The sequence below is a fragment of the Puma concolor genome, chromosome B2 (assembly GCF_028749965.1).
Source record: "Puma concolor isolate L17-30 chromosome B2, mPumCon1.1.hap2, whole genome shotgun sequence".
Lineage (NCBI taxonomy): Eukaryota > Metazoa > Chordata > Mammalia > Carnivora > Felidae > Puma > Puma concolor.
In genome coordinates this window covers 101685284-101713023 of record NC_141671.1, presented here as the reverse complement: position 1 = coordinate 101713023, position 27740 = coordinate 101685284, and the positions used below count along the sequence as shown (strand labels likewise).

The 27740-nt window shown below is 38.3% G+C and overlaps 1 protein-coding gene across 1 annotated transcript in view; it reads right to left on the bottom strand.

The window, feature by feature from the left end:
- Nucleotides 1–1584: 1584 nt before the first annotated feature.
- The window catches only part of RPF2 (ribosome production factor 2 homolog), a 36058-nt gene continuing 9902 nt past the window's right edge, over nucleotides 1585–27740 (bottom strand). Inside the window, exons 4-10 of the mRNA XM_086707600.1 lie at nucleotides 25354–25393; nucleotides 24612–24693; nucleotides 23920–23996; nucleotides 19232–19331; nucleotides 10200–10302; nucleotides 4078–4222; nucleotides 1585–3298 (exon numbers count right to left, since the gene is read on the bottom strand). Of these exons, the coding sequence (XP_086563726.1) occupies nucleotides 3119–3298; nucleotides 4078–4222; nucleotides 10200–10302; nucleotides 19232–19331; nucleotides 23920–23996; nucleotides 24612–24693; nucleotides 25354–25393 (727 nt within the window). The 3' untranslated portion in view covers nucleotides 1585–3118. The remainder of the gene's footprint in view (nucleotides 3299–4077; nucleotides 4223–10199; nucleotides 10303–19231; nucleotides 19332–23919; nucleotides 23997–24611; nucleotides 24694–25353; nucleotides 25394–27740) is intronic.

The following is a 27740-nucleotide window of genomic DNA, read 5'->3' as shown; positions in this document are numbered from 1 at the left end:
AAGTCTGACATTCAACTGAACGAGCCACCCAGGTGCCCCTGAAATTCGGTTTAAAAACAAGCCTTTCCTTGGTCAAATGTTAGGAATAGTTTTAACTTCTTCTATTATAAATAAAGCTTTTCTCCCGGCCCCACCTGGGGGTTGGGGGGACATGAAATTGCTAACAGTATAAACGAAAGGAAAGAGAGATCAGAAGAAGCTAGGTAATCAGATAACTGAAAACTGACTTGGGGTGAATTCTTTTCTTCCTTTCCTGAGTAATAACATCTCTACTTTGGATTATGTTCAATACCAAGAAAACAAATAGTAGCATTTAGGTTATAAAAAGGAACCAAATTTCATGAAATTATATATAACTTGGTATCAGTATTAACAACCTAGAAAAAAGAAGAATTTGGTATTAAAAAAAAAATTCTTCATCTACCAAAATCCAAAGTGTTAAGTAAAAACGAAGACAGACAGGCAGTTTACCACCTCTCCAATTTATGTATGCTGTGTCCTAAGTTCAAGGACAAGTGGAAATTAAAACGTATTTTCCACAGAAATGGTGATATAAATGGTGGATCAAGGGTTCCAGATGGCTCAACAACTACGACAAAGATTCCTTTAAAAAAAAAAAAAAAAAAGAGAGAGAGAGAGAAAGAGAAAAAAAAGGCTTCCAACTACATTTCAGTAATACTATATACTTCTCTTACTGAACAGGATGCAAACACTTACTAGACACTCTATAATCTGAGATAAAAATTACATAAGCGAGGCACCTGGATGGCTAAGTCATTAAGCATTCAACTCTGGCTCAGGTCATGATATTGCGGTCCATGGGTTCAAGCCCCGCATTGGGCTCCGTGCTGACAGCTCAGAGCCTGGAGCCTGCTTCATATTCTGTGACTCCCCCTCTCTCTCTGTCCTTCCCCTGCTCACGCTCTCTCTCAAAAATAAAACATTAAAAAAAAATTACATAGGAGACAAAAGGATGCATTACCAAATCTCAAAAATTTTTTAAACACTCCAAGATAATGACCCACATACCAAAAATGTGGCCATCTGTACATTAAAATCAGTTGAATTGCTGGGATAGAGGTCAACGTATGACAAGATCCTTCCTGTAGGTGGCTAATGTGACCCATTGCTTTGCTGCATCACTATTTCCCGAAGTGTTAGCTGGAAGTCTGGGGTCAGGCACTGGGGAAGAACTCTGCATTCACTATTTCTGATGCCCCTTTCATGACTCCCCTTCACCCCACCTATTATCCATTTACTTATAGATGGCTGGATATGAATTATTTTAACTTTTCCTCCCCATTCAGACATAAAATATAAAACGTAAACATCTGCTTCAGATGTTTGGTCTTTGGTTAAATGTATAATCAAGCAATAAGTGTAAATGAATAATAACAGCTCCTTTCTTATGAGAGGTATTAGCCATCTGGAAAGGGAAGGGGAGAGGGAAGGCCAAGGAATAGGTTTACAAGGGAAAATATATGGAAGGTAAAACCGAGGCTCTAGCTTTGGCTTAGTATCAGCAAACTCCCATAAATGTACACACAGGCCCCTGACATGGAATCAAAAACAAAACATTTCCACTTCCTAGAACAATCATAGTTTATAGAGGTTTGTGTTTTTACAACATGGTAGGTTTGCACTTGCATGAAGGAGCTTCTTTACCAGGAACCTAAATTCGACATTTAAGGAAAACAAGTATGCAACACTAGGAGGAGGAAGTGGACAGTTTCTTCCCATTTCCTAGGCACAAGGCCCATCTTGAAGAAAATTTCAAAACAAGCTGTTTGGCTTTTGCTTATTCCCACTTGCTGTGCAAACACCCAGGGCCTTTATGTGACCTTTAGCTACCCAGGGCTACTCAGTACCTAAAGTGCCCTCTGTCTCAAAACTTACCCATTCTCTCCTCTCTCACTTCTAGCCCTACTAACACTGCCTTTCTTTCACAGGAGTGGGGATAGGGCTTAGTGGCAGAATCTCTTCAGATAACCAATAGTACAACCTAAAATTAGTATTATACTGTATGTATGTGAATGAACTGGAATTTGAATAAAAACTTGAAACAAAAAAAACCAATAGTATGGTAATATGTCAATGATCAGGTACCGGACATGCTCTTAGAGAAATGTTTTAAGATGCAAAGTTAAAAATCTCAAATGAATCTCAAACAGGCAAAATAAAGTAACAGAAAGGTAAAAAAACAAAAGTCAGACTATAGGTCTGTGCTGGAAGATGGGGTTAACTTTCCAGGTAGTTCATACTGAGCGTGTATACAGTTCCTTTGGGCCAATTCCACTTTCCATGGCTTCCTCCCTTTATTGAAAGCTTAATCCAGAAATTCTTTAAAATACCAATCGTTGTTCTGGAGATCCCTCCTCACCTACCAATCCAATGAGACAGGAGACTTTGCAGGAGGGGGGGTGGGTAGAGGGCAAAGGGAATACCATAACATTGAAAGAAAATGGCCCACCAGGATAAGTCTCAAGTAAGAGACTTGGGATGCTTGGGTGGCTAGGTTGGTTGCACATCTGATTCTTATTTCAGTTTGGGTCGTGATCTCGCAGTTCATGGGTTTGAGCACCACATGGGGTTCTGTGTTGGCAGTGCAGGGCCTGCTTGGGATTGTTCTTCCCGCCCTTTATGCCCCTCCCCCACGCACATGCTTTCTATCTCCCTCTCAAAAATAAACGAACATTAAAAAAAATATTTAAAAGGGGGCAGCTGGGTGGCTCAGTTGGTTGAGCATCTGACTCTTGATTTCGGCTCAGGTCATGATCTCACGGTTTGTGGGTTCGAGCCCTGCATCAGGCTCTGCACTGACAGTGCACAGCCTGCTTGGAATTCTCTCTCTCTTCCTCTCTCTCTCTGCCCCTTCTCCACTTGTGCTCTTTCAAAATAAATTTTAAAAAATTTAAAAAATATATATATCAAAAGAGGCTTACTTTCAACCTAATTCATAATATTTTTAAGTTTAGGTAAATTTATATATAGTTTAGGTAAATTACCATGTTATAAAAATATACAATAAAATCTTGTAAGAAACTCTGAAATGACTGATGCTTGATAACTCTATTAGGTAAACAGACTACAATAACACTGCAGTTATTGGCTAGTTCCATCAATTTTTTTTAATTCTCTTTGATTTTTTCTCCTGGTCTTCTGTTATCCTTTCTGCAGGTCGCTTCTTCAACCCCTTCATTTTCCTGGTTTGTAGTTTGCTTAGGTCTTGCTTCTGCATATGAATCCTTCCATAAGTTGTGCCAAAAGTGTCATGGGAGACATTTTTCTTCTTCTTTGGCTATGAAACAAGAATATACATATATATATATACATATATACATATATATATAGGTAATGGTCTCTACTACCATAAACTGGTAAAAATCTAGTGTACAACAAAGGTCTTACTAACAATTTCCATTCGTGAGCTCCTACTCAATAATATAGTCTATAAGCCTACAGACTTTTCTTCCCAAACTTAAGTACATACAAATCACTTAAGGATCTTGTTAAAATGCATATTATAATTCAAAAGGCCTAGGGACCTGAGACTCAGCATTTCTAACAACTCCCAGGTAAACTGTCAGACAACATTTGAAAAGCAACACTATAGACTACACTAACCATTGTCATCCAGTGAGAGAATTTCCTGTGTTTAGCTTAAGGAATTGTGACTATCTAGTCAATCTTTATTGGCATTCCAGAGAAGCCATTTCTACTTGTTTTTCAAAACCATTCAAAAGTCAAACACATTTTAAACAATATGAGTTACACATCCTGTGCTCTAAATCCTCCATCTCCACAACGCCCCACACAATTCTTTCTTGCTGAAAACTGGCAGTCTTGGCTACCAGAAAGCTCTCAGCCATAGTTGATGCATGGTTTCTACAGCTCTTTTATTATCCTTTATGGTTGGCTTATGTGCTTCTTCCTCCTTTTCTTTGTTCTGAGAGTCTAATTTTATCTATTTTATCGATCTCTTTCTGTATGTTCTTTAATGTACTATGCTGCTAATCTTTTTTGGAAAGAAGAGTGGAATATACAAATAAATATGGCACCAATCTGCAAGTTATAAACCTTGAGGGCTTTTGGCATTTTCATAGATAATCTGTAAAGATCATCTGACGCCAGATGTGTCCTCCTCAGAACCAGATCCAATGAGGGCCCCATCTCTTCCAATTCAATCCTTGGTGTTTTACAACCAGACTTCTTCAACAGCAACCTTTGTGAAATAGAAAAAAAAAAAAAAAAGAAAGAAAGAAAAATGTTGCTTTGACTTTGATGGAATCCTTATCCCCTCAAATATTTTTGTTCAAGAGAACTACAGTTCCATAAAATGACACCATCTTTAGGAGGCTAAACTTCTTTTTTAAAATGTTTTTATTTATTTTTAAGACAGAGAGAGACAGAGCACGAGCAGGGGAGGGGCAGAGAGAGAGGGAGACACAGAATCGGAAGCAAGCTCCAGGGTCTGAACTGTCAGCACAGAGCTTGATGCGGGGCTCGAACCCACGGAGTGTGAGACCATGACCTGAGCCAAAGTCAGATGCCCAACCAACTGAGACACTCAGGTGCCTCTAGGAGCCTAAACTTCTTAAATGGTTTACACATTTAGGCCAAGTATATTCTTTGGCTTGCTGGTTTTTAAAAATCAAACACAAAAGTATACAATACTGTTGAGAAACAGCAAGTGAGACAGACAACTGTTTTAAGAAATGGAATCCTTTGATTTGACTTCTTCATCTTACTTACAGATTTACATAATTATAAAAACATTTTCAGTTGGCCCTTTGAAATGTTATGCTTACATGATTAACAATTCTTATTTCTTTAATGTTTATTTTTGAGAGAGAGAGACAGACAGGGCATGAGCGGGGGAGAGGCTGAGAGACATGGAGACACAGAATCCAAAGCAGGCTCCAGGCTCTGAGCTGTCAGCACACAGCCTGATGTGGGGCTCGAACCCACAAACTGTGAGATCATGATCTGAGCTAAAGTCAGATGCTCAACCGAATGAGCCACCCAGGTGCCCCAACAATTCTTATTTCTTTAAAGATCCATTCAGAATCCACTTTTGTCCATAGTACAGACATTTACTGATCTCCATAGACTGGAATGAATTTTAAAAGCTTAATATAACAAAACCACAACTTTCTAGATAACGTATGTCCAAATAGCTATGGATGTGGAAACAGATGAGGAATGTGGAAACCAGAGGAAGGGAGACTAACAAATTCTTTTTGTGAGTCACAGAACAGTCAAGAACAGCTCAAAGATCCGGTGATTATTTGAGCTGACTCAATTTGTTATAGTGGCGAGATCTCCACATGGACTATAAGAATTGAATGAAAACAATATTTATAAAAGGTCAAACTTTTCACACCAAAGGTGAAAATGAGAGGGAGACAACAAATGACATGAGAGAAGAGAAAGAACGTAAGAGTAGAGCACAGTAAGGAATACCCAAGAGCAAGAAAACACCAGGAAGCAGAAGTGAATGTGCATAATAAGCTCATTAACAGCCCTTTGGGCCCTAAACGCGTCACATGCGGACAGTCCACCCATGGGAGGTACATCCACTAGCTGCAAGAAGAGTCATAATGATAGATATGCTGTATCAGATAGTTATTTATACCCAATTGAACAAGACAAAAAGAAAAAACGAACACCAGCCTAGGATATGTCAAAAGCAGAAGTGTTAAAAAAAAAAAAAAAAAAAAAAAGCTCCAATAACAGTACAAGGTAACATGAATATTTTATGGGACTTGAAGGGAGCAAGCAGAGAGAAAAAAGCCAAAACAGGAGCCTTCAGGCCACTCTCTGCATACTGGTTCCAGTAGAAGACAGTTGAGAGAATGCCTGCCTCAGGCCCACTGTGGGGAAAATACTTTTAGAAACTAAATGGTTGATATGAGGGCATCTTCCATAAAAGCTAATTCAAAGCATATGGTGGCAGTGACCATTTGACTCAGTTCTAACACACATACTTCTGCTTTTGCATCCACACTTTCAGTACCTCCAATAAAGGATATTTAAAGCTGAACTCCCATCAAAATATCTTGATTAATGTCTTGTGTTCAGCAGACTATTTAAGACATCAGGGACATTGTATATATAAAAATGTCAAACTAAAAATGTTTCTACCACTTAAAATGCTGATTTTCAGCTAAATGGAAGAGTTGTAGATCTAGAACAGCTCCTGGCATGCCTGACGGATTCATGTTACCCAAGTACCTTTTAATTTATGAAAGTGTCCTCCTAACAGAGTAACCTTTTGAGTGGTGTATATAATTAAGATTTTCTACGTAACTACATGTATATATATAACTACATGCGTTGGCATTTACCAAAGAATTAAGTTACAGTGCCATACTGTCTGTATAGATGATCTTACCTGAATTACTTCACTGAGCAGGTTTACTGCACATCAAACAGACAGAAATAAAAGAAAACTTTCTCCAGATATCAGTTTTCTACATATGGTTGCTGGTGATAGACCTTTAATCCTTTCTCTTTGTTAAACTTTTTATTTTTTAATATTTTTTATAGTTTGTTTTGAGAGAGAAGGCATGAGAGAGAGAGAATCTCAAGCAGGGTCCACACAGCATGGAGCCCAATGTGGGGCTTGAACTCATAAACCACGAGATCAGGACGTGAGCTGAAGTCAGACACTTATTTGACTGAGCCACCCTGGCGTCCCAACTTGATTAAACTTTTAACAATGAAATCTAGAATCTAAAATGATTGGGGAAATGTATTAATAGAGAATTTATAAATGATTTTTATAATCACACTAAGCAAAGAGACTGACACTGACCCGTTAAAAACACAATTGAAACCCTTTTCCTTCACCCCCATTCTATTATTCATCTCACACTTTTTTTATTTTTTTAAAGATAGACATTTCAATTCTAGGCCATCATGTCTCCAGGCAAGTACCTACTCCAAGAAGTGTTATACCAATATGCCTATTAATCTCCATCTCAGATCCTAACCTCAAGCTTTGTTTTGGCTCCCTGTAATCAAAAGTGATATTCAATTCCGCAAGGTTATATACTATAAGACACAAAGACAACCCAGCTCCTTTGCTTTCAGATGGGCTCAAGCTATAAGATATGTTGATGGGTAATTTCTGTATATTTTAAAATACTGTTTGCCTATTTCTTGAGAAAGACTGCCATTACCACTTTTGTTCAAGTTTAATTTCTTTACTTTTCTCCCTTCCATATCCCTCTCTTCTGCTGATATTGTTTTCTTGTCTGTAATATTGTTTGCTTTTTAAGGTATGCTAATACTTCGTTTTGCATGTTTCTCCCCAATAAAACCTTACAAATGCCATCGTAAAGGCAAATGTGGCAGTTACTAAAAATTTTTATATTCAGAACTTTAACTTTCTAAGTGAATAAAATTCTCCAAGGAATACAAATGATCACTCACATATGAGGAATTAATTACTATACAATATACAGGAAGAAGCCAGTAACGATATGATTTATTCCCCCAAAAGGTCAGATCAAAGGTTATATTAACACAATTTCATGTTTACACTTCCTTTCATTCAAGAAACTCTAAGCCATTTTATAAAATTAACCTTATTAATCTTCACAAGTAATGTGTGGTAATGTTAACTATTACCTTGTACCAACTGTTCAGGTAAAAGCAAAGGCAGGACACAGAAGTGTAGCTTGCAAGAATGCCTAAGGAACCACACGAAGTCAGGCACACTTCTCTGGCATATTCCCACCTCTACCTGCAACTCTTTCCCTCTTATAAAGGAATTACTGTTGATCACAGAGGGGCTGCAGAATTACCGAAATAGCATCGCTACATTTTGCAAAGGAAAAACGGAGGCCCGGAGAAGTGCTCTGCCTAAGTCATGTGGCTAATGCCTGGCCCTGAGCCAAGTCACTAGGCTCAGAGGTGATGTTCATTCCTCAGACCACTTCTTTCTTCCTCTCCCAAGTGGGGCACAGCCCCTGCAGGCTAAACTAATCTAGTGATTTTTTTCTCCACTAGCATCTTGCTCTCAATCACACAATACTTTTTTTTTTTTTAAAGATCTTATTTTTAAGCAATCTCTACACCCAACATGGGACTCGAACTCACAACTCCGAGATCAAGAGTTGTATGCTCCACTGACTCAGCCAGGCAGGCACCCACAGTCTATTTTCTTTTTTTTTTTTTTTTTTAAAGGTTGATGGAACCCATGAGGCCCACTCTTCAACGTTTTTATTTATTTTTGGGACAGAGAGAGACAGAGCATGAACGGGGGAGGGGCAGAGAGAGAGGGAGACACAGAATCGGAAACAGGCTCCAGGCTCCGAGCCATCAGCCCAGAGCCTGACGCGGGGCTCGAACTCCCGGACCGCGAGATCGTGACCTGGCTGAAGTCGGACGCTTAACCGACTGCGCCACCCAGGCGCCCCTATTTTCTATTTTAAATCAACAGCTAACAGGTATTACAGGGCCTATACAAAATACCTGGGGTTAAAAGTTTACTCTAGGGTCTCTGATCTGAAAAATTCAAACCTTTTTTCTTTTTTCCACTAAGGGATGGAAATGGTTATGCCATGCTAACCTAACAGTGATTCCAGTTAATTCTTCTTAAAGTAAGTGGATGGGTAGATATGTGTAGTTACACTGCTAATTTATCCATGTTTCGAAGTCTGATTTACTAATTTTCTGACCATTTTATTATCTCTGCATTTCTTTCTTTACAAATTAATCTTTCTTTTCACTAAATATGAGTTCTGATATAAGTGAATGCTTTCTCTGAAACTATTTACAATGAAAGAGTTTTAGATTACTGTTACCCATTTTTCATCCTCAAAGATTCTGATCTTTATATTTTTAGCTCCTTTATGTCCCTAGGGCCTGCTTAACACAAGTTTCCAAAAAGATTCTTTTTATTTAGTGATTTTTCATCTTTCTTGTTCTATAAATTGGAGCCATCTACTTTATAATATATTCTTCATAGCCCCAAAGTAAGTTGGGAAATTCCAACACATTTAAGGGGCTTTCAATCTCAACCAGCTAAAAATGATTATAAAATCCCTAACTACATCTTGCAATCATGTGGATTATTTTATTGCATTTTCCCTATTATTATTATCTAAACAAAAGGAAAATAGAAAAACAGAAATGATGACACCAAACATATAGTGAGAAGAATGGAGTTATCTCTGACTCAATACAATTGAGACAAAGATGTAAATTATTAACAAACAAGGTGAATATTTACTTTCATTTGGACGTTCATTGATAGAAGCTAGTCAACCAGGTATTTCATCATGAAGGAAAAAAACCAAAATGAGGGGTGCCTGGCTGGCTCATCAGTAGAGCATATGACTCTTGCTTTCAGGGTCATGAGTTCAAGCCCCACGTTGTGGGTACAGTTGACTTAAAAAAAAAAAAAAAAAAAAAATTAAACCACGGATGAAATGCTGAAGTCCCCAAGTGGCTGCATGTATAGCACAAAGGCACACAAGTCACTGTCAACACTGAACTGTCAGTGGCTCTCAGGCTGCACTTCCATACCATAGCTCAAAAACAAACGAGCATCGGTCTTTCATGTACAAAGGAAGGCAGCTTGTGGAAGTCAATATATTCTCTAGGCAAGTGTGGGCTTGATCAGCCAGGGCCAACACTTTGTTATAAATAAGAAAAAAAAATCATGCTTATCTCAAAAGGCACAATTGTAGCATGTCATTAAGCTTTTTAATGAAAATAAAACCAGAGCGTTAGGATTCGTATTTATATTGTGGTAGGGGTAGAAGGGCTAGGCTGAAGAGGGTAAAAGAGCCACTGAATGTGCTCGTTCCATTCAGACTCCAGTTTTTAGGCTCAGAAGACTCAGAGTTTTGAGATTTGCTTTGGCTGGTCTAAGACTTGTGACTCGGTGTTCTAAATCCAGTCAAGAAAAAGAAGGAGATATTGCACAATGAATTAGTGTTCTAAGCTCGGAGGACTGCAGCACCAGATGCTCTGGGGCCCTGGAAAAGCAGGGTTTCAGAGGCAGACGTGAGCAGGGGGATGACACATCTGAGGATCAGCACAGAGCTGCTGTGCCTGCCACTGCTTGTCTGCCAACTCTCCAGACAAACTTCGGACCAAACGCCAATTCTAAGTTCAAGCTCTATAAAAGTCACACTAAAGTGCTGTAGCCCTGGATTCAAGAGTATACTAACAAATGCACTCACTTGTAGCTTCGAAAGTAAATCTTCCCGTTCAGTGCAGTGAAGTGCAGAACATACTCTAAACCAGCCAGGCGGATATTTGATACTGTGGGGCCTCTGAAGAAATCTAAAAACAAATTTTAGGTTGTTAAAAAAACAAAAGACAAAAAACTAACATGTTTTTAAATTCAGTTACAGAGAGCTGGACTGTCGATGCTCCATTTTGTGCCACTGCTCACAAAAAAAGATAAAAAGGTGGTACAAAAACTGGTCCCCGAACAATGTCTGAGACTCTCATCCCTTTACCATTTAAGCTCATGACTATTTTTCCGTGTTTAGCTCACTAAACCATGTAATTTTTCAGTTGTGAAGTTCTCCTTCTAAGCCAATGCTCAGCATTAAGAGTCCATCACATTTATCATGCATGTTCACTTTTTTACAAATGGAAATCAAAGCATAAATTTTTTTTATCTATGAGACAGGTAGGTTAAGATGGCAAATTCCTATAAAAACAGCTGTTCAAACTTTGTTAAATCAAACTGGCCTCTGTTTTATGGTAGAAGCCAAGACACAAGAAAATTCTAACAGGAAATCTCAATTAAATGAGCAAAGACAGCAAACTAAATTGTTAAAGCCAGAAAAGAACCACTGAGATCCATGAATAGGCTGTTTCCCCACGGGTGGCACATGAAGTGATCTTGAATGATACATAGGCAGAATAATCTACTATGTATTATTTATCTTTTTATCAGATACCATTTGCCATTCATGGCAGAGACATAAAGTTTCCTTGTAAAAAGAGGAGTCAGTGTAAAGAAACCTCTTCGGAGAACACCACCATAATACTATGTGGACTTGGCTAAAGGTATGAAGGTAGCACAAGAATGAAAGAAGTCTGAAAAACAAGTTTGGTCCCCTCATTTTACAGCCAAGAAGACTGAACCCCAAGAAGGCTAAACATAAATACACAAATAATATTTAGATAAGAAAAAGTTATACATAAAAGTTTATCCAACTTAATTAGGAAGAAATGCCCCAAGGCAAGTGATGTAGTAAACAGAAAAACTCATTGGGTCCCAATTTGTAGCCACCCAGCATTGTCCTTCTCACTTCCGATTAGCTCAGATGAGAAACATCCAGTGCATGGACATACACATCCTTTGTTGTTTGCTTTTTTCTTTCTCATGGTTAACTAAAAGAAAATCACTAACGTGTATAAAAGAGGAACAACTGTGTATGCACATGTATATACCACCCTTCCCTACTTCCCCAACAAAAATCCCTCAAGGATATTTTTATAAACCAAGTATGTACTTTTTCAAAGTAATCTGATCTAAATTTGCATCATAATCAATAAACAGGGCTCCCATTATTTTGTCAAAATCTAACTCTCCTTCAGTGGCCAAGTTAATAAAGTCCCCCTCATTGTGTTGGAAGCACTAGTGAAGTCAATCTTTCTGGGGAACAAGATATGTACATTTCAGTTTCCCTGAAGCAGCTTTTGTAATGTAAATCATATAGCAGGAATATGTGTTTCTTCCATAAGCTTTTAAGAATGCAAAGGAAAAAAATGATGGTAGAAATTTTTTTTTTTTTTTTAATGCTTATTTTTGAGAGAGAGAAACAGAGCGTGAGCAAGGGAGGGGCAAAGAAAGAGGGAGACACAGAATCCGAAGCAGGCTCCAGGCCCTGAGAGCTGTCAGCACAGAGTTTGATGTGGGGCTCGAAACCACGAAGCACAAGATCATGACCTGAGCTGAAGTTGGATGTTTAACTGACTGAGTCACCCAGGGGCCCTGAAGTAGAAAGTTTTAAAATCACTGGCCCTTTCCTCACACCATACACAAAAATTAACTCATGATCATAACTAAATGCAAAACCTAAAACTCTTAAGATTTCAACAAGAAAATACTAGAAAAAGTCTTTGTGATGCTGTTGAGGTAAGCAAAGGCTTCTTAAAATACAGGAAGAACATACCATTACAGAAAAAAAATGTAAAACAGACGTCACAAAAATCAAAAACTTCTGCTCAGGACACCTGGGTGGCACAATCACTTAAATGTCTGACTTCAGCTCAAGTCATGATCTCACAGTTTGTGAGTTCGAGCTCCACGTTGGGTTGTCTGCTGTCAGCACAGAGTCTGCTTTGGATCCTCTATCCCCCCCCCCCCCCCCCCCAGTTCACATATTCTCTCTCTCTCTCAAAATTAAATAAACGTTAAAAATAAAACAGGGAAAGCTTCTTTTAAAACAAAATAAAACAAAACAAAACAAAACAAAAACCTTCTGTTCTTTGAAAGACGTCACTGAAAAAAAAGGCAAGCCACAGATTGGGAGGAAACATTCAAAGACTGTGTATCAGACAAAGAGACAAAGGACTTCCCTCTCCCTCTCTGCTCCCCCCTCCCCCCACACACCTTATTCCTTATTACTCAAGAAGACAAATAACCTCCAAAAAAATAATAATAATAATAAGGCAAAGATTTGAATAGACACTTCACCAAAAATATATGAATGGCCAATAAGCACACAAAAAGATGTTCAACATCATTAATCATCAGAAAATGCAAATTACAACTTCAACAACAGCACTACTTTATTTTATAGAAATTTTTTAGAAATTTTATAGAAATTATTTAGAAACACATACTATGGAGCATACAATATTCGTTAGAATAACTAAAATTAAAAAGAATGGTCTACCAAGTATTGGCAAGGCAGTGGAACTGGAGCTTTTCATACACCATTGGTAGGAATGTAAAATGGTACAACCGTATTGGAGAACAGTTTCTTAAAACGTTAAACATACGCTATTCAAATGACCCTACCATTCCATTCCATTCCATTCCCAGCTAGGTATTTATCCAAAAGAAATGAAAACATATGCCTTCACAAAAATCTGTATATAAATGCTCACAGCAGCTCTACTGATCAAAAAAAATTTTCTTGAAAGCGAGCACAAGCAAGGGAGGGGGAGAGGGAGAGAGAGAATCTCAAGCAGGCTCCACGCCCAGCCCAGAGCCCAACGTTAGGGCTCAATCTCACGACCCTGGGACCATGACTTGAGCCGAAATCAAGAATTGAATGCTTAATCGATGGAGCCACCCAGGCGCCCCAAGAAATGAAATCATATGCCCTCACAAAAAATTTGTATATAAATGTTTTAATTTTTTAATGTTTATTTATTTTTGAGAGAGAGAGAGAGAGACACAGCATGAGGGGGAGGGGCAGAGAGACAGAGGGAGACAGAATGGGAAGCAGGCTCCAGGCTCTGAACTGTCAGTACAGAGCCTGACTCAGGGCTCGAATTCACGAACCATGAAATTATAACCTGAGTCAAAGTCACACAGTTAACCTAAGACTGAGCCACTCAGGTGCCCCCTGAATATAAGTGTTCATAGCAGCTCTACTCACCAAAATTTTGATCTAATCAAAAGCTGGAATCAACCTAAGTGTCCACTGACAGATGACAAAATAAACAAATTGTGAAACAGCTATAAATGGAATACAGTTCAGCAATAAAAAGAAATGAACTGATAGATCCAACAAATCTCAAAACAAGCTGAGTGAAAGAAGCCAGACCAAAAAAAGTACATACTGTAGTGTACATACTGTGATTCTATTCATCTAACGCTCTATAAAATGCAAACTATTCCATAATCACAGAAAGCAGATTAATGTTTGCTTAGAATACAGAAATAGGATAGATTGCACAGGGACACAGGCTAATTTTTGGGTGTAATAGGTTCTGTACCTTGACAGAAGTGGTGTTTTCACAGGTGTATTACATATGTCAAAAACCATCAAATTTTAAATCTTTAAATATGCAGACTTGCTTTTATGTAAAGCAGATCTCAAAAGTTATATAATTTAAAATTTAAAAATTTAAAGTAATCCCTAAAAACTGAAAACAAATGAACCTGCGTACTGAACTGAAGGCATAATCATACAGAAAAGAACTATTCCAAGTGACTTCAAAACAGTGATTTGACCATATATTCTTAGCAGGATGTATTTTATGTTATGCCCAGAATTCGTGATCCCCAAAGACCACCAGGGAGCCGAGTCCGATGCAAAAGCAAAAGAGCCTTTATTTGAGCTAGCTCGAGCTCAATCCCCTACCTGCACCGACGCAGCGGTGAGATACCAGGGAGAGAGAGCGAGTTTCAAAAGCACAAAGGTTTTATAGGGGGTCTAGGGGCAGCCGATTGGCTGGGGAAGGGGCGTGGCCTCGGCCGATTGGCTGGGGAAGGGAAGGGGCGTGTTTTGATCAGGAAGTTTGAATGGGTGAGCGGGAGGTTACTCAAGGGAAGGAGGCGTGGTCTAGGTGAAGGACACAGAACAAGATGGAGTCGGCCGGCGTAGGCCTGCCCTTTCATTTTATAGACAAAAAGAACTGCAAAAAACCCCAAAAACTGCACTCAATATTCACATCATCAGTAGTAACACTGTATGGTAGGTAGTACAGTATAAAAGAAATGCATACTTGTGTTGGATCACTGAGAACCTGGATTTTTTTCATGGACGAAAGAAGGTACGTATGTGAAGTCAATGAAGTTAAGATCCTTTGGTCCTAAATTTAAGTTAGAAGTTTCAGTATGAACTCTGATACATTTTATCTTAACAAACAAATCTTAATTCACAGTTCCGTTCTCTAAAAAAGCCTACAATGACCAACCACAAAACAATCCCTGGCACCCAAACTGTGGTTTCTAAAATAATTTCTCATTTTAAAAATGTTCATTCAGGGTTGGGGCACCTGGGCGGCACAGTCAGTTAAGCGTCAGACTCTTGACTTTGGCTCAGGTCATGATCTCACAGTTTGTGAGTTTGCGCCCCACATCGGGCTCTGCACTGACAGCCCAGAGCCTGCTTGGGATTCTCTTTTCCCTCTCTTTCTGCTCCTCTGCACATGTGTACACTGTCTCTCTAAATAAATAAATAAACATTAAAAAATAAAAGTTCAGGGCTGCTTAGAGAAAACAGCTGAGGGGCGCCTGGGTGGCGCAGTCGGTTAAGCGTCCGACTTCAGCCAGGTCACGATCTCGCGGTCCGTGAGTTCGAGCCCCGCGTCAGGCTCTGGGCTGATGGCTCAGAGCCTGGAGCCTGTTTCCGATTCTGTGTCTCCCTCTCTCTCTGCCCCTCCCCCGTTCATGCTCTGTCTCTCTCTGTCCCAAAAATAAATAAACGTTGAAAAAAAAAAAAATTAAAAAAAAAAAAAAAAAAGAAAACAGCTGATTGCAGGGCTGGAGCAATGAATGTGTAAGAGGAGTCTGAAACATGGAAACCTCACCTCAAAGGGGCAATGAATTAAAATGTGTGGAAACTCAGAACACTGCCAAAAAAGCTGACCCGAAACTGGGCAGGAATGATGGCTAAGGTAACAAGAGAGATACTAATGAGTAATGATAAACATAAAAACCTGGTTAAATACAAGTAAGGGGGTGGAGAAGAGGTAGAAGATGAATTGGTTATGGTCAGAAGGAAAGCCCCAACTTGGATCTTTTCTTCAGTGGATCAATTCCAAGTAAAAGTAAGATCTCACGTGTGGCTATGTCCACGAGTAAACACATCGAGAAAGGGGACAGAAGGTTACCATGTGTTGACAGGAAAGACCAGGGGATCCACAGTTAGAGAACACAGCAGATCCTGATTCTGCCACTTACTAGCTCTTCAATTGGCCTCAACTTCTTCATCCACAATATGGGAATAATATTATCATAATATACTGAATGTTTGCCCCTACCCCCTTGCCACTCCAAATTAATGTTAAAAGTCCTAACCCCTAATGTGTTTGAATTTGGAGATGGGCCTCTGAGGAAGAAATTAAGACTAAATGAGGCATGCCATAAGGGTGGGACCCTGGTCCCATAGAATTAGTGTCCTTATAAGAAGAGACCCTAGAAAGCTGGCCCCCCCCGCCCACCTCCACCTCTCTTCCCTTCCCTTCCTTCCTCCCTGAAGGAAAAGCCAGGAGCACAAAGCAAGACCTGGCAAGAATCCTCATCAAAAATTGTGATTTTGCACTTTCAGCCACCAGAACTGTTTGTTTTTTAAGCCACCCAGCACATGGTATTTTTTACAGCAGCCCAAGCAGACTAACATGATTGCCTTTGTAAAGCTATAGAAAGAGTCAAACATAATAAATTACCTGACCTACATGATCCCACAGTTTTGGGATCGAGCCCCATGTCGGGCTCTGCTCTGACATCACGGAGCCTGCTTGGGATTCTCTTTCCCCCTCTCTCTCTACTCCTCTCTCTCAAAATTAAAAAAAAAAAAAAAAAAAAAAAAAAAGATGCACTAAATCTAAAAATAGATATACTGATTTTCTATAAGGAAAAGCAATACCACTAAGATTAAATAGAAATCTAGATAGTATTTAAGAAAGCAAAACAGAAGCAAAAAAAATTTAGTTCGGCATGAACTAAATGCGCACCTGGCATAAAAACACTGAAGTTAATAACTTCATTTTTCTTTCTGGCCAATTACCAAAAAAAGAGAACTTCCTAAAAGGATGGAAGCCCTTGATAACATTCTCTTTCCCCACCACTCTACTTTACTTCATATGAACACAAAACATACACCATGGAGTCTGCAGCTGGCTTACTTCATATTTACATTGAAAACACAACTGCCCTTGGGACCTGACAATCTCACTTCACTCCTCTACCTTCCTTCTTTCCCCAGATTCCTTTTTTGGTTTTCACTCCCTCCCCATCACCACTGCATTATGTGGTTATTCTTGCCCTCTAGTGGAAGCACAAAATAATAAAGTTTTTATAAAAACCAATTATACAAAAGCAAATGAAAGCCTTCTGTTATAACAAATATATACTGACAATTAACAATTATTATGGAACAACTGGAGGGAAAAAGGCAGAAAATCTGGGCCAATGGAGTACAAGTAATCTTAGCTAAAAACCATCCTTGATATTTTGGGGTATGTAATTTTGAAAAAAGGAAATGTTGGTCATTGTCTTTCATGTATGATTTTCTTTTTTTAACTCACCAAAAATTCAGGTAAGAACCTATAGCAAAGATTGCAATAAGTCAATTGAACAGACATCCAGATGGCCAACCAACACATGAAAAAATGCTCAACATCACTCATCATCAGGGAAATACAAATCAAAACCACAATGAGATACCACCTCACACCTGTCAGAATGGCTAACATTAACAACTCAGGCAACAACAGATGTTGGAAAGAAGGCAAAGAAAGAGGATCTCTTTTGCACTGCTGGTGGATTTGCAAGCTGGTGCAGCCACTCTGGGAAACAGGATGGAGGTTCCTCAAAAAATTAAAAATAGAACTACCCTACTACCCAGCAATGGCACTACTAGGTACTTATCCAAGGGATACAGGTATGCTGCTTCGAAGAGGCACATGCACCCCAATGTTTATAGCAGCACTATGGACAATAGCCAAAGTATGGAAAGAGCCCAAATGTCCATGGACTGATGAATGGATAAAAAAGATGTGGTATATATATATACAATGGAGTATTACTCGGCAATCAAAAAGAATGAAATCTTGCCATTTGCAACTATGTGGATGGAACTAGAGGGTATTATGAGAAGCGAAATTAGTCAGAGAAAGACAAACACGATATGACTTCACTAATATGAGGACTTTAAGAGACAAAACAGATGAACATAAGGGAAGCAAAAATAATATAAAAACATGGAGAGGAACAAAAGATAAGAGACTCCTAAATATGGACAACAAACAGGGTTACTGGAGGGGCTGGGAGAGGGGGGATGGGCTAAATGGGTAAGAGGCATTAAGGAATCTATTCCTGAAATCATTGTTGCATTCATATGCTAACTAACTTGGATGATAAACAGATAGATAGATAATTAATTAATTAATAGGGGCGCCTGGGTGGCTTTCTTAAACATCCGACTTTGGCTCAAGTCATGATATTGTGGTTCATGAGTTTGGGCCCCGTGTCAGGCTCTGTTATGACAGCTCAGAGCCTGGAGCCTGCCTCCGAATTCTGTGTCTCCCTCTCTCCTTGCCCCTTGCGCCCCCCTCAAAATTAAACATTAAAAAAAAAAAATGAAAAAAAAATGAAGGGGACTTGTGAACACATAGGAAAGGATGTAGTCATCACATAAGTCCTTAGGAACTAGTGTAGTTCACCAAGAATAACTCATCTATAAGACAACCTTACAAGGTTGTGAGAATAAAACAATACATATAAAGCACCTAGTATATGCTTGGCATTTAGGATCGATCATTAAGGATAATAAAAAAAAGCTGTTGGGAAGTCACTGAAAGTTTTCTGGGAAAGAAACTTGATCTGAAACTTGCAAGAATGGAAGAAACTAGGTAAACAAGAACAAAAATCAGAAAAGACAATAGGAATGTGTACAATGTATTTTTAATAAGCCACTTTAAATGGAAAAAAGAGGAAGGAAATTGGGAGAGATAATGTCTTGCCTATCAAGACTAAGAAAAATAGACGTTTTTGAGTTGGAAGTGGATGATGTACAACAGTCTTGAAAATTTAAGTTCTTAATTTTCTAAATTTAATGATGCCAATAATGACATAAAATGGGTGGAAGCATTTTATAAAGTGTAAAATGTTTCATATATAGGTTGACAATGAAGTTACTAGAGCATCAAAAAATAAAAATGATCAATGCATTATAACATCCATTAACTCTCCCTTACTGCTAGTGGGGAATAAAGAAAATAATGAAAGGGTGCCTGGGTGGCTCAGTTGGTTAAACGTCCAACTTCGGCTCAGGTCATGATCTCGTGGTCCGTGAGTTCAAGCCACACGTTGGGCTCTATGCTGACAGCTCAGAGCCTGGAGCCTGCTTTGGATTCTGTCTCCCTCTCTCTCTGTCCCCACCCCCACCTCAAAAAAAAAAAATAAAAAAAAAATTTTTTTTTTAAAAAGAAAATAATGAAAAGGGGGGAAGAAAGGAAAGAGATCAAAAAGAAAAAGATGTATATATACAGTGAAGTGGCAAAGTGCCACCAATGACAGTCTTAGATTGCCTACTTGAGCAAACGTGTGGAGAAGTATTAAAATACTTACCAATAAGAAGATTTTTTAGCCTTCTGTAGTCTTCTGTTAAATCAAAATCATCACCAGCAAATATTAACATGGGTTTTGTTCCCTCAGGACATTTACTATTCTATGAAACAGAAAAAAAATTATAATTATAAAATTATCAATTCTAAACTATTTATAAGTTGATTTTAAAGTAGTCAATTCTGGGGCGCCTGGGTGGCTCATTCGGTTAAGCGGCTGACTTCGGCTCAGGTCATGATCTAGCGGTTTGTGGGTTCAAGCCCCATGCTGGGCTCTGTACTGACAGCTCAGAGCCTGGAGCCTGTTTCAGATTCTGTGTCTCCCTCTCTCTGACCCTCCCCGGTTCATGCTCTGTCTCTCTCTGTCTCAAAAATCAATAAATGTTTAAAAAAATAAATAAATAAATAAAAATAAAGTAGTCAATTCTTACACAGTGATTAGTTTTCATATTTTAACTGTCCTAAAACTATATTTATGAATACTGATTAAAATCTAAAGATTTAAAACTACAGTTGCAACTTTTAAACTAAAAAAATATTTTTTGTTCCACTCCCTTCATATCACCAAATTAATAAGTGGTCAAAGAATGATGTAAGCTATTTTTTAAAGTTATTCTGTACAAAGAATAAAAAGCTAAAATTGCTGCAAAACATACACAGCCTTTTAACAACCGACATCTCAGAGTCTAAACAAATTTAATTTCTTTAAATCATTTACTACCACTGTGCCTTTCCTACTGTGTCACATAAACAGTATTTAAATGAAAGCCAGATTAAACTACCAACTCCACAGTAACATAGGAAACAAGAGAATTTTATACAAGCTATAGAATGTATGGGCAATCCTTACTCAGCATGGTTGAGGCTCTCACTAAAAAAAGTATTTTGTCCAGTTCTGGATTTTCCATACAAAGAAGAATGTGATGTGAATAATAATAACCTTTAAAAGCCACCAAAATAAAAGAAAAAAATCTAATAGAACTCTTTAACTGAATGATTAATTTATGACAGTGAACAAGTGTTAGTCTGAGCTTCCCATTGATTCTAGCACCTCTATTTTGGTATCAATCAAGGACTGTACACATCTAGAAACAAACAAACAAACAAACAAACAAACAAAAAACAGGACAAGAAAACAAATATCCTCTGCCCTAGGACCAGAGGTCACCTGTTGCCTCTTCCTGTTCACTCTTGTTGACAGTCTCTGCTTCCTAACTCTGAACCTTAACTGTCTCTACTTAGGAGGTGTACCTAAGATCTGTGCCTCTAGGGCGTGAATGGACCTTCCAGACCCAATGACTCTTCCATGTTCCATCTGTGCCTCCCTGACCCTGCTGCTGCTACCCCTAGGTCTATTGAGGCTATTTAAGTATACAGAAGGTAATGGGGCACTGGGTGGCTCAGTTGGTTAAGCGCCAGACTTCAGTTCACGTCATGATCTAATGGTTTGTGGATTCGAGCCCCACATCAGGCTCTGTGTGGACAGCTCAGAAGCTGGAGCCTGCTTCAGATTCTGTGTCTCCTTTTCTCTCTCTCTCTCTCTCTGCCCCTCCCCTGCTAACTCTGTCTCTCCCTCTCTCAAAAAAAATAAATATTTTTAAAAAAGAAAGTACACAGAAGGTAAGAGAAAGTGAAGCAACATCCTGACCACAATGCATAATAAAAAATATCATGTTACGTCATGACCCAGTACACACATCATAAAAATATAAATGAACAATGGGGCGCCTGGGTGGCTCAGTCGGTTGAGCATCTGACTTCGGCTCAGGTCATGATCTCGCGGTCTGTGAGTTCGAGCCCCACATCAGGCTCTGTGCTGACAGCTCAGAGTCTGCAGCCTGCTTCCGATTCTGTGTCTCCCTCTCTCTCTGCCCCTCCCCTGCTCATGCTCTGTCTCTCTCTCTCTGTCAAAAATAAATAAACATTAAAAAAAATTTTTTTTTAAATATATATATATATATATATATGTAACTGAACAAGTTACGTGAAACAGTATTTAACACGTAGGTCACTGATATTTTTCACAATGTGTAAACCCAGAACTAGAAGAAACTACAACAGATGAGCTTTATTTGAATTATCTAAAAGGCACTAAAAATTCAAAATATTACATAAGTACTGTCATATAGTATACTAAAAACATTATAATTATGTAACGTCCTTGAACTAAATTTCTGAATTAAGTTTTTTTTAAAACAAAGGGAAAGAAAGGAAATAATTCTTTTCTTTAAGTGTATTTATTTCTGAGAGAGAAAGAGGGAGTGGGGGGAGGGGCAAAGAAAGTGAGGGACAGAGGATGTGAAGCAGGCTCTGTGCTGACCACAGAGAGCCCGATGTGGGGCTCAAACTCATGAACCGTGAGATCATGACCTGAGCCAAAGGCAGACGCTTAACCAACTGAGCCACCCAGACACCCCAGAAATGTCTTATAAATTATAAACAAACTTTCCAATAAAATACTCCAAGGCGCCTGCAATGTATCTTTTCCTATCTAAAATAAAACCATTGGAAAAAGTAAATAAAAATTTAAAAAACAACAACATTGGCCTTAAATTTTAATCATTTCATCCATTAAGGCTTATTTTATGTAAAACAACCATCCCTAAAAGTTTGGCCACATCTTAGAAAATAAGCTCCCAGAATAATCATTCAATTTCCTGGTAGAACTGAATCACTTCTCACTTAAGAGTAAACAGGAGGATGAGGCTTGGCTTGGCAATAAAAGTAGGCAAGTGAGAAAAGAAACATCTGGCGAAGAGGTCTTAAAAATAAGGAGGTAGACGCAGAAAAGAAATAAATATAAAGAGAAAGTATAACAGACATGCAATTCCAAAACAAACTAAAAACAAGTTGTAATGGAATAACGAGGTAAAAGTGAAGCTCTGGCTAACAGTGTAGGTAGGGACTGCCAATGTAAGCATATGGTCATGAATTAGTGATTATTATAGTTATGGATATGCTCCATGAGTGAAAATTTAGTATTCACGCTTGTTAAGCGTGAACAAGCGTGAGACCTGACAAACGATAATGGTCTTATGACCTGGTGGTTATAGAAGCTACCGAGGGCTAGCATGCGTGCATCGACCAGTGCTCACACCCACTACCTGGTGACCAAGCCAGATATGCTGCTGCTCTCCAAGGATTCATACACTGCCCTAAAGACAAACTGTAATAAAATGATAGCTTCCACCATAACAAGGCATCACAGTTTACATACTTTACCAAACACCTTCCAAAACATTATCTTCGCTGATAAACATTTTCACATATATTATCTCATTTGATATTATTATACCTATTTAATACTTGATTGCAATCTGAAGGTCAGGCAAGTAATTTATCAGGTCACAAAAGTCATCTAAATGGCCAACACAGGCCTTCAATCCAATTGTTCTGTCTCGAAATCCAATCTCAGGCCACTGTTCTACCCTGTACCTGAAGAAGCTGGTGTAGCTAAGTAACATCTGGGAAGAGCCTTTTTGCAAACACACAACAAACTTGGAAGGCATGTCCTCTTTTTAGGGGAGACTAGGAAAAGGAGTCATGACACATTTTACAATTCTTTCAACTATACCATGACCTTCAAAGACCCATAAACAAGAACAATTAAGTAACTTTCCACTGCAAACTTCAATATCCTTTCTTTCTAAGTTCTATATGTATGACTCCAGATCACCAATGAAATTCCCCTGGGCCTCAATCTCCAACTTTATCCAATAGGAAAAGTAATTTTAGCCTTACACAGGGTAGCAATGAAATCTAAATAAAATAATTACTTGATGGAACATTTGATGGAACAGATTCTGCTAAAGTAGAGTTCTGAGAGAACAGAAGCCCAGTTTGGACCCAGGAGCTAAATTAGGACAGTTTTCTTGCCTATTTACTACTTTCTATTTAATAATCCCATGCAAACAAAGGAGATACAAAGATGCAAGTCCTGAAGGGAAAGATTGAACTAGCATTTTGGTGGCCAGCAGCCAAAATACTGTAGGAGCAGCCAAAGTATCGTAGGTTTAGAACAAGGCTCGCTTTCAAACTCTGGTATTTATTTAAAAAAATTTTTGTAATGTTTATTATTTTTGAGAAAGAGACAGAGTACCAGTGGGGGAGGAGCAGAGAGAGAGGAAGACAGAACCTGAAGCCAGCTCCAGGTTCCGAGCTATCAGCACAGAGCCCGACGCGGGGCTCGAACCCATGGACTGCGAGACCATGACCTCAGCCAAAGTCAGACACTTAACTGACTAAGCCACCCAGATGCCCCAGAAAACTCCAGTATTTCTGAGGTTCCATAAAATAGGTGCTGTGACAATTGAGGGAGAGGATAGCATTTAAACTATGAGCCTAGACAAGAGTTAAAAACCACTCTGAATCTAACTGCCAGAAGATCCAAATATGTGTTATATGTTTATATCTCTTTTTAAAGTAAAAATAAAATGAGGGAGTTTCCACAGCATGAAAAGGAACAAAAAATTTTAAATATAGTGTATTTTCCAGCTTCCTGTCTTTACACCAAAATAAAGTAGTGACACTCAAAAACATAAAGATAAAATGAAATTTACTTTTATCTCCGAGCACACTAGAATAAAAACAAAGTTAAGCTACAAACTGTAATAGTACTCTTCACCACAAGATGTCACTATTGCCCAAGAACAACATTACAAAATGCTTTTATTTTTATGATTAGTACCGTACCTTGATGTCTTTTAGAGAGACAAACTTCTCAATACCTAATTCGATCATATCGAGCACGTGGAAGTCATACATACGACCTAGAAGGAAAATACATTTTCTTTTAAACATTTATTTTTCCCAAAGAGCCACCTTATATGTACCCACTTAATTTGCATGTCCAAAATGTTATTATCTCCCTTTTTTTTTTTCTCCTTTTACCCCATCAAACATGTCCCCTTCTTTCTTAAACTTTCAACTCTACCTAGAATACAGTGTTGCAGTCTTGGCCCTGAAAGGATCTTGGAAATCGTTTAACCAAACTCCCTTATTTTATAGAACAGTAAATAAAGGCACATAAGAAGTAAAAGGGGTTGCCTAAGCCAATGACGATACCAAATTAAACGTCAATTCTTACTGGTGAAGGGTTAATTTTTGTGGGTAGGTATGCTACTGTTTTTTTCTCTAACACTGATTTAAGATACATATATTTTATATTAGAAAAATATTGGCAACTTTTGGTAAAGTAGTATTTTTACATGCCTATTCTCTACCTGCAGTCTGATAGATTAAAAATTTCATTCAAAGGCACAAGAAAAATTTTTAAAAACCAGCTTAGAGCTTACTTGTTACTCCTGAAATCTCAACACCATCAATTAATCTGAGTCACAAAACAGACTGTAAACACAAACATTAGGAAAGTAAATTATATTTACCTATTACTAGATTATTTGGCCGCTTCTTATTATGGGAGCCAAACATGAATAAAGAGCAATCTGACTTCTTTGAAAAGAATTCCTATAAAACCAAAGAAATCCCAATTAATGCATAAATATAAGAACTTTACGAACTGTATTCTGGGGGCACCTGGGTGGCTCAGTTGGTTAAATGTCCAACTCTTGCTTTTGGCTCAGGTCATGATCTCAGTTCATAGGACTGAGCCCCACATCCGGCTCAGCGCTGACAGTGAAGGAGCCTGCTTGGCATTTTCTCTCTCCTTCTCTCTCTGCCCCTCCCCTGCTCATGCACACATGCACATGCTCTCTCCTCTCTCTCAAAATAAACTTTAAACTTTAGTCATAGTTTTAAAAGTATGAAAGTCTTACTTCAAAAATAAACAAACAGGGGCGCCTGGATGACTCAGTTGGTTAAGCATCTGACTTTGGCTCAAGTAATGACCTCCTGATTCGGGAGTTCCAGCCCTGCATCGGGCTCTGTGCTGACAGTGGGGAGCCTGCTTGGGACTCTCGCTCTCCTGCTCACTCTGCCCTTCCACCCTGCCCCCCAAAATAAATAAACTTTAAAAATTAAGTTAATAAATCTTACTTCACTTTCACTTTACATCAAAATTCCCTCATATAGGATGATTTCGAATTCAAAACATCACAAATTACTAAAGGAACAGTAATTAGTCCAATCATGTATATGCTGTCTTAAATCAGAGTTTCTTGTACTCACCAATGATGTCTGATCCTCAAATGGTCTTGTAATGTTTTTCCTAAAAATATTTTTAAAAGATTACCTTAATTTTAATAATCTTAATTAGCAATTCACCCATAACAATTAAGTAATATATTAAAAAAAGATAATTTTGTAGATGATCAAAAATAAAGTTAGAGGGATATTCATTCATTCAAATATGTATTTAGTGCCTATTATGTGTCACTCACTGTGGTATGAGCTAAGGATACTAGGAAACAAACAAGATCTTTGCTTTCATACAGCCTACATTCTAGTGGAAAAATAAAAATTTCAAACAATAATTAACTGTAGTGACAAAAATAAAATAGGGTATTGTGTTAGTTATGAACAGTGGAAAATGACTATTTGAGCTGAGATGTGATAGATAAAGAATAAGCCATTGAAAAGTTTTGAGGTTGAGGTGCCTGGGTGGCTCAGTCAGTTAAGCGTCTGACTCTTGATTTTGGCTCGGGTCATAATCTCATGGTTTGTGGGTTTGAGCCCCACTCAGCATAGAGCCTGCTTGGGATTCTCTCTCTCTCTTTCTGCCCCTCCCCTACTCACACTCTCTCTCTCAAAATAAATAAACATTTTTTTTTTTTAAAGTTTTGAGGCTAAGGGTATTCTAGGAAGAAGGAACACAATAAGCAAAGATTCTGAGATGGAAACAAGCTTAGACTATTCAAGAAATGGAAAGAAGGCAAGTATCACCGAAGCTTAGCATGCAAAGGGAAAATGGCGGGGCATGAGGTCAAAGATGTAGGCATGGCCCAGATTATGTTGGTTAAGGTAAGGCCTTGTTGGTCAAGGTAAGGAATGTAAATATTAATATAGTAACAGGAAGCACTAAAGAGTTTCAGGCAGGAGAGTGACATGACTGAACTCAAATTTTCTTTTTACTACTACTTTTTTAAAATCATAATCGTTTTTAAATTTTTTTTATTTTAGAGAATCTCTACCAGGCTCCCCGCTCAGCACAGGGCCTGATGCAGGGCTCAATCCCACGACGCTGGGATCATGACCTGAGCCAAAATCAAGAGTTGGATGCTCAACTGACTGAGCCACTCAGGCACCCCTCAAATTTTCTTTTTAAAGGACTATTCTGTCCACTATGTGAAAAGGGAATGTAGTTATGGCAAGAGAGAAAAGAATTAGCAAGAAGCTATCACAGTAATCCAGGAGAGAAAGAAATAAATGGTGTATTGGACCAAGAACACTAGTAGGGGAGCTGGAGTAGAACATGCTATCTTTCATGCAAAAGGGAGAGAAATACGTATATTTTTCTTTGCTTAAATATGCATAAAGAAATTCTGGTAAAACATAAGAAACTATATGTGTTCACTTATAATCTCTGATTTCTCATCATGTAAATGAAGTTTCCATAAAATAGTTCATAATTTTTATGAAGCAAAATCTATGTACATGATCTTAATTTTGTTCAAAGAATAAAATAAACATACAGACATGAAAATATCTGTACACATGTGAAAATGGGTGAAGGGAATGGGAGATACAGGCTTCCAGTTATGGAATCAATAAGACATGGGAATAAAAGACACAGCATAAAGAATATAGACAATAACATAATAATGACAGATGGTAGCTACACCTATGATGAGCACAGCATAATGGAGACACTTGTCAAATCACTGTTTTACACCTGAAACTAATGTAACATTGTGTGTCAACCATACTCAAATAAAACCAATTAAAATATGTATATACACAGGGAAAACATGTCAGAATGTACATAGTGCTATGGGTGATTATTCTATTATCCCAATTATCTAAGAGTAGCATGTATTACTTTTATAATCAGTAAAAAAAGAATTTTTTTTTTATGTTTATTTATTTTTGAAGGAGAGAGAGATGGAGTGTGAGTGGCAGAGGGGCAGAGAGAGAGGGAGACACAGAATCTGAAGCAGGCTCCAGTCTCTGACCTGTCAGCACAGAGCCCGACGCAGGCCGAACTCACAAACCGCGAGACATGACCTGACCCGAAGTGGGACGCTCAACTGACTAAGCCACCCAGGTGCCCCAAAAAGAGTATTATTTTTAAAGATGCAAGGCAAACAAACTAAGAAAAACTACTGCAGCATTTATGATTAACAACCATCAGCTAACTATAAATCACAAATAAGCAAATATGACCTGCTGAAAACATGGAAAATGCAAGTTACACAAAGTATGATTTTGACTTCTTAGCTTAAAAACATAAAAAGTGGGTAATGGTCTATGAAACTTGTATATTGCACTCTGCTAAAAGGACAACCTTTCCAAAAAGTAGTAATTAATATGCTTTATTGGGCATGAAGTAATCTCATGTCTAGAAATCTCACATAGGAATTAATTCAAAAGGATAATTCATTTGTGTAAAAATGGCC